At 37.3% G+C, this 7,291-nt stretch overlaps 1 protein-coding gene across 4 annotated transcripts in view; it reads right to left on the bottom strand.

Annotated features, from left to right (window-relative positions):
* Window positions 1-849: 849 nt before the first annotated feature.
* LOC128687661 (protein regulator of cytokinesis 1) overlaps window positions 850-7,291 on the bottom strand; it is a 76,812-nt gene continuing 70,370 nt past the window's right edge. For 2 of the 4 annotated variants that reach the window (XM_070083893.1, XM_070083894.1), the window contains exon 14: window positions 850-3,874. In XM_070083893.1, the coding sequence (XP_069939994.1) occupies window positions 3,554-3,874 (321 nt within the window). In that variant the 3' untranslated portion in view covers window positions 850-3,553. The remainder of the gene's footprint in view (window positions 3,875-7,291) is intronic. The other 2 variants (XR_011391856.1, XM_070083896.1) reach the window with 2 other exon arrangements.

Genomic DNA, 7,291 nt, shown 5'->3' with positions numbered 1-7,291 from the left:
CATGGACTATGGCTTCCATGGTTAGGTTACTTTTTTTTTTTCTTGAAAATAAGAAAATAAAAATAAAAAAGGGGGGGACTGAGGAGGGATAGTTCCTGGGAGGAATGAGAGGGCCAGAAATCTCCCTCCGCACCCAAGAGGACCTCAGCACCGCAAGTAGTGCAGATGCAGCATGGAACCCGTGCCATACCCTACCCATCATGCCAGTAAACCAGCAATCCGGGATAGGAACCTCACATCTGCCGAGCTACCTCAGTGGACAAGAGAGGGCGGCCAGATATCCGCCACAAAGCACACCTCCTTTGGCCACCACCCCTGGAATCCGAAAGGCAGCCTCCAGAGATACACCCGTCACCCGAAAGATCCCCAAAGCCACTCCCTGGGAGACCGGAGGGGGATTAGGACATCCCCAGGCGATCCAGATTCCACAGCAAACTACACCACTGCCAAGAACCTCAACGGAATGGGATGGAATCCAGTACCCTTTCCCCTACCCAGGAACTAGCATGCCTGTGGGAAAAAAAAAAAAAAAAAAAAGAGGAAGGGTAATAGGGAGGGGTGGGGAGGAGGAGGAGGAAAAGAAAAAGGGAGGATGGGATAAGGGAGGGGGGATTGGGGGGTAATTAGGTTTGGTCTGAGGAGGGAGACCAACAGGTCTAATTCCTCAGACCAAGAGCCTCTTCACCATGCCAAGGAACCCCCTTGAAGAGGAATACCTGACCAACCGGGCTATGGTTGGTACATTTCATTGCATGCAGTCGGCAGTAGCTGCCTGGTCGTGGACCGGGCCGCAGGGGCATTGATCACTGGAACCCTTCAGGTAGACTCCAGGTAAGACAAAGAAAGAACATTTATAATTAATTTATTGCAAAAGCTAAGTGAATTACATTCACACCCACTTACACTCAAGTTTAATAAAACTCACTTAGACAGGAATATGTACAGTGTTTCGGAGCTGTTATAATAATGCAAGTTATTGCATAGATTAATGACACTGCATCATCTATGAATACACTTTATAATAAAATACAGCTTTTCATAAAACAAGTTCCCTTATATCAATATCTTAAAAAATTTAACTGCAGTTCACATATTAGATGCAAATATGAAGAGCTTCTGATAAGATCAATACAGCTTATTACTAAGCTGGTTTTCTGAAGAAATAATTCAGTGAATGAAATGTGATGCCAATATGACATACTGCAATAAATTTAAACCTAATTAACAATTGGATAATTTGACTTATGCAATGCTCTCCCTGTGGCTAGTCTACTTGTACAAAAAAAAAAAAAAAAAATTCAATGGTGCAGGATTATATACATGTAAAAGATTTAAAGCTATAATGTATGTTATATATACTGTAGAAGCTCCCAAATCAAAATTAACTCAAAGCAAATTAGTGTAACTTCTCACAATCAAGTTTTCAGCAATACCAAAAATGAATAAGGCAAAAACTAAAAAATTTTCATTCGAGTGCTTGTACAGCACATCTAAGAAAGATGTGCATAACCATTACTGACTACATATACAGTATATACAATTCAAATGCTGCAATATGTCAATGAAAACAAGAGTAATTAAGATGTACATCATTAAGGCAAGAATAGTGGTAAACTGAGTTTTAATGACACCTGGGTAAAAACTGACGTACTTTGTATTTCTTACTGTAGCTATGGAAAATGTTTCTTTTTGGGGTTACCCTGCCTCGGTAGAAGATGGGCAGTGTTGAAAAAATATACCTATTTTATATTATGCATAATAGCCTTGATACATTTGCTTCTATTTTGTTTCATATATACATAAACTAATATGTCAAAAGTTCATCGCAAATCGACTTGTTACTCTCGATTAAAAGAAAATCTATTTTCTAAAAATCTTGGTGCCTTTCAGGCTATGTTTCCTTTAAAACATTTAGTAGCATCAATCGGTTCTCATGGCACCACCTTCCAGACATCCATTTACTGCATATATACCTGTAACCAATTTCAAGTTCTGTTGAAGCTTGACATGAAGCCAAACTTGGTTTCTCCAATTCATCACAAGCTTAAAAACTTTGTTAGATGACCTTAAACCAATTCACACTAACTAAACAATGCCACTTTTGAACCTTTTGTAGCAAATGCTTACAGTGATGTAAGCAAATTAAAAGTATGACAGAAAAACTTAATGAATATTTATAATTAACCTTTTAACAGAAAGAAGTTATTCATGGCAAATTAGTTAACTTTTATATTACTGAAAATGTATTATACACTCTAGAGGGAATACACAAAACTGTTTGCAAGTAGTATAGGTACCAGCTGAATTTACAGGGTAATTTTTAAGTACTGTACTTTTAATATAAGCCATGAAGCAGCAGCAGTCTATACTCTGTATGCAAAGAGTCACACTACTTGCCAGCAAGTGTACTTGAATTTTTGCCATGCCCAGTAAGACACCTGCAACATTATAGGCAAGATAAATACTTAGTTTGGTGAATGAATTTATATAAAGTACAGGTATCAATATCAAAACTAAGCACTAAATCTGGAGGGGTCATAGGTATTGATAAAAATTTAAAATGTTATTTAAATGAGTTAATTACAAAAAGGTGATGTACCAGGCACACTGATGAATGAAAATGTATTAAAAATTACAGTGATTCAATATGCAATAATAATCTGCTGAGATGAGGAGTTGCATGATTATTAAAATCTTTTAATGTATGAACTTGGTGATGGAAGAGATCCAGTTGATCAAGATTAAATATAAGACAGCAATGTTAGGTGCAACCTTCAAAAGATCCAAGACCCAGTGATTCAATATTAATTTGGTAAATGTTTTGTGAATCCAATACAATACTGAACCCAATCTAAGTCTGCTGGGGGTATTTTAAGAGATGCCAAAATAATTTGCCAGCTAGAAATATTCCATCTTAAAATATCAATATAAACTCAACACTTATCAAATACATGCACCCAAAAAATAACCCTGCTACTGACTCATCTATACAAACAAGTTGTCAGTGCATGCAGATCTTAAGATGGCTAACAACCAATATTAGAGGTACTAAAAAATTAGATGCGAAGTCTTATATTTGAGCTCAATTATCAGTGATGTTGGGATGGTCATAACTACCTTTAAAACATGGTCTTAGTAAAAGGTTTACAACAAATGTATCCATGTACATTAAAATCTACACATAGGATATATTTGGTACACAGCAATTAATACAGTGCTACAATGGATGCTAGAAACTGTAAACATGTTGACAAATGGTGTTATAGTACACTGCCAACAAAGTTTCTTGAACACTGTATTATCGAACCTGCAACTTCTTCATGCAAGTGATAACTTGCTATTGAATGTATTAAAGTAATGCCCGATTGTTACACCTGATTATGAAAGCAATACTACGTTAGTAAATTTCTAAATGTTCTGATTACAGATCTATAACCATCAAACAATAAAATAATCCTATCATCTTATAATATTGCATACATTTCACACAAACATATTTCCTTTGGAATAGGCGTGTGTCCAATGATAAAAATTTACGCATTTAGAAGATAAATCAGATTAGAAAACTAAGTTTGCTCCATCTGTTTGGAGTTCCACGACGAGATCCTCCAATGTGTGGCGATCTAAAAGCTGATGATGAAGATGGAGTTGCAAGCCGTGAAACTGTTGCACTCTTCGGTGATCGCCGTACAGAGCGATTACCACTGTGTCGGGGAGAACGACGTATAGCTATCCGAGGTAATGTCTTAGGAGTTTTGGGAAGGCCTGGGGGAGGGTGCCGAGGAGATGGATGATGTATCAATGGAGTTTTCTTGGTTCCATGAACTGCTGAACTCCTCATGTTCTCCCTCTCACTGCGCCGCTGGATACCATCCTAAAGATCCACAAAAATATTAATATTTAAGAAATGATAACACACTATATTAAACAAGTACATGATTTCAACTATGTGCATATGCATATATAATCCATTAAAGTATACCGATGATAAAGAAATTAAGTCTTGAAAACTATAATGTATACCATATAAATGCAAAAATAAAAAATTACCAAAAAGTAAACTCTTTCCCCTTCAAATTATTATTTCACTGATTCGTATTCAATTATTAAATGATTCAAAATAACATAGCTACTAAAGTATATAGCTAGTATACAAGGAAACTAGCTACCTAATACATGCCAAAGAATGTCTTGAAAAATTCAAAGTAGATGCATCAAATGAATTAAGAATGGAACTTATGTTATACACATTAGGAGCTCTACACTTACTGCATAAAGTTTGTCTATTAAATCATTAATAAAATCCATTAACAGAAGAATGCTAATACCAGCCCATTTACTCATCCAAGCTAAGATACTAAATACGTAAAGTGCATGTTGCTGAAACTATGGCCGATAATTGAAAAAATTTATTATCCTTTATATGAAGCCAACCGATCTTTTAGAAAAAGCTTTTAATATCACATAATTACCTATTATTCTAGGTAGTAGGCTGGTAGACAGCAACCGCCCAGGGAGGTACTACCATCCTGCCAAGCGAGTAAAACGGAAGCCTGTGTACTTGTTTTACATGATAGTAGGATTGCTTGTGTCTTTTCTCTGTCTCATAAACATGCAAGATTTCAAGTAAGTCTTGCTACTTTTACTTACACTTAGATCACACTACACATGCATGTACAAGCATAAATATACACTCCCCTCTGGGTTTTCTTTATTTTCTTACTAGTTCTTACTCTTGTTTATTTCCTCTCATCTCCATGGGGAAGTGGAACAAAATTCTTCCTCCGTAAGCCATGCGTGTTGTAAGAGGTGACTAAAATGCCAGGAGCAAGGGGCTAGTAACCCCTTCTCCTGTATAAATTAAATTTAAAGAGAAACTTTCGTTTTTCTTTCTGGGCCATCCTGCCTCGGTGGGATAAGGCCGGTTTGTTGAAAGAATAATAATTACCTACTATATCACTTATAACAAAAAAAAGGCACAATACCTCTACTACTACTACTACTACTGATGAAATTAAGACACGTGCGGCATCTGGGTGTCTTTGTTGTGGACGTTTCGCCATCCAGTGGCTGGCTGGATGGCAAAACGTCTACGATAGAGACGCCCAGGTGTTGCTCATGTGTCTTAATTTCATCTTGTTGGTATTATATACCATTCTTGTACTACTACTACTACTACTACCACCACCACCTCTTCCTGCCTATATATAGCCGTCCTGCTCCACTTCTGGTTAATGTGACTTTGTAAATGGTCCAAGTCGGACCGAAACGTCGTCGTAAGCTTCTCTCTTTTATGTGCAGGTTATTTGTGTACTATATCACTTGTGTGTCAGTAGTAAATTAAGAGTCTGCAGTTCAAAAGTCAATATTCTTTTTTACAGTTAAGGAAGCTCTGCTATAAAGAATTGCTAAATAGTGAAATGTACAACTATATAAAAAGCTTTTCCTACAAAATACAAGAATAAGATAAGGATATTATAAGCTACTGATATTACAAGACATTAAAAGTCAATCTGTTATATCAGTAAAGCATCATTCAAATACAGTAGAAGCTACTGGCAGACAGTGTGGGCAGAACGATTTACAACCAGTGTACTGACAATATTTTAGCTGCAACAATTTACAACTGTCCCACAAATTAGAGATGAAACTCTTAATGTCCAAGACAGATCAAAACATTCATAGTTCCATTCTCAATTTGTATATCTGTGAATTATACTGTGATACAATCTAAGTAACAGCACTGTACCACATTTTACACAAATGTTATTAATGCCTTAAAAATATTACCATGTAAAAAATAATCTACATCTGATGTACCAACCAAGATCAACTTCAAAACATCTGTTCTAACATGCGTATTAGCTAAAAGTAGCACACTCGCCCTACAAAGTATTAAAACAACTATAATTTAGCAAGCATAATTGAAGAGAGGTAGGTACGTTAATTGCAATATCCAAGGAGGTACTACTGCCCTCCCATGATAGTGAAATGGAAGCCAGTTAAATGTTTTACATAGACATGATTGCTTGTTTGTGTTTAATGAACCTACAAGGTGGCTTGTAAATTGTGTTGTATGAACCTACAAGATGGCTTGTAAACTGTGTTGCGTGAATCTTCATGATGGCATGTAAATTGTGTTGCGTGAAAATACAAGGTGGCTTGTAAATTTTTACAAATATACATTATTCTCTTTACCTTTAATAGACTTTTTCTTCCTTAATATATTAGTTCTTACCTACCACTGTACCATTTTCTTTTCAACTACATAGGAAAACAGCTAAGAATGTTTTCCTCTTTAGCCATGAATATCTTAATAGTACAACTAATATCCAGGCTGGTAATCCACGTTTTTCTATGCTACTAAAAAAAAAAAAAAAGCAGCACTAGGATTGTATGAACGTACATGGATATAGTACAGTTTTTTTTTTTTTAATATGGTGGCAGTTTCCCACTGACGCAGGGTGACCCAAAAAAGAAAAATCCCAAAAAGAAAATTTTTATTATAATCAAAAAGAAGCGCTAAGCCACAAGGGCTATACAGCTCTGCAAGGTAGGAAAGGAAGCCAGGGTATTGGGTGGCAGAAGGAGGGAGGGGCAATCAGGTTACAGAAAACAGCGGGGCAGGGGATATTGCAGGGTAGAGGGTAGCAAGAGATCGAGGTAGAAAGGGCTGAAGGTATCAGAGTTTGTGAAGTAAGTCAGTTGTTGTCAAAAAGTCAATGAGAGAGTCCGGATGAAAGGTGGGTCCATCAGCGAGAAGGGAAGGTAAAGAGAGAGCAGCGGAGCGAAGACGACGTTGGAGGTAAATTCTGCACGCTCGTTGATAAAGTGGGCAGTCTAACAGAATGTGGCTGACCGATAATGGAACCTGACAATTCTCACAGAGAGGAGCAGGGCGCCTCTCCATGACATATCCATGAGTAAAACAAGTATGGCCAATGCGGAGATGGGAGAGAGTAGTCTCCCAACCTCGGCACTGGTGACAAGAAGACGGCCAGTAACCTATACTCGGTTTAATAGATTAAAGTTTGTTACCGAGTAGAGTAGACCAACGTTGTTGCCAACGGGTGTGAAGGTGGGTAGCTATTGCACCAAAATAGTCCGTAAATGGAACACCTCTATATGAAACTGGTAGGTCATGTACTGCTGTGTCTGCCTGTTCATTGCCCTGTACGTCAACATGACCAGGGACCCAACAAAAAACAATATCTTTATGCTTGGTAGAGATGCGGCGTAGCCAAAGTTGGATATGGAGGACTAAGGGGTGAGGTGTATCAAATTTCTGTAT

This window comes from Cherax quadricarinatus, chromosome 11 (genome assembly GCF_038502225.1).
Source record: "Cherax quadricarinatus isolate ZL_2023a chromosome 11, ASM3850222v1, whole genome shotgun sequence".
In the NCBI taxonomy this organism is placed as follows: Eukaryota; Metazoa; Arthropoda; class Malacostraca; order Decapoda; family Parastacidae; genus Cherax; species Cherax quadricarinatus.
Note: the sequence above shows the minus strand (reverse complement) of the source record. Positions and strands in the feature narration are given on the sequence as shown.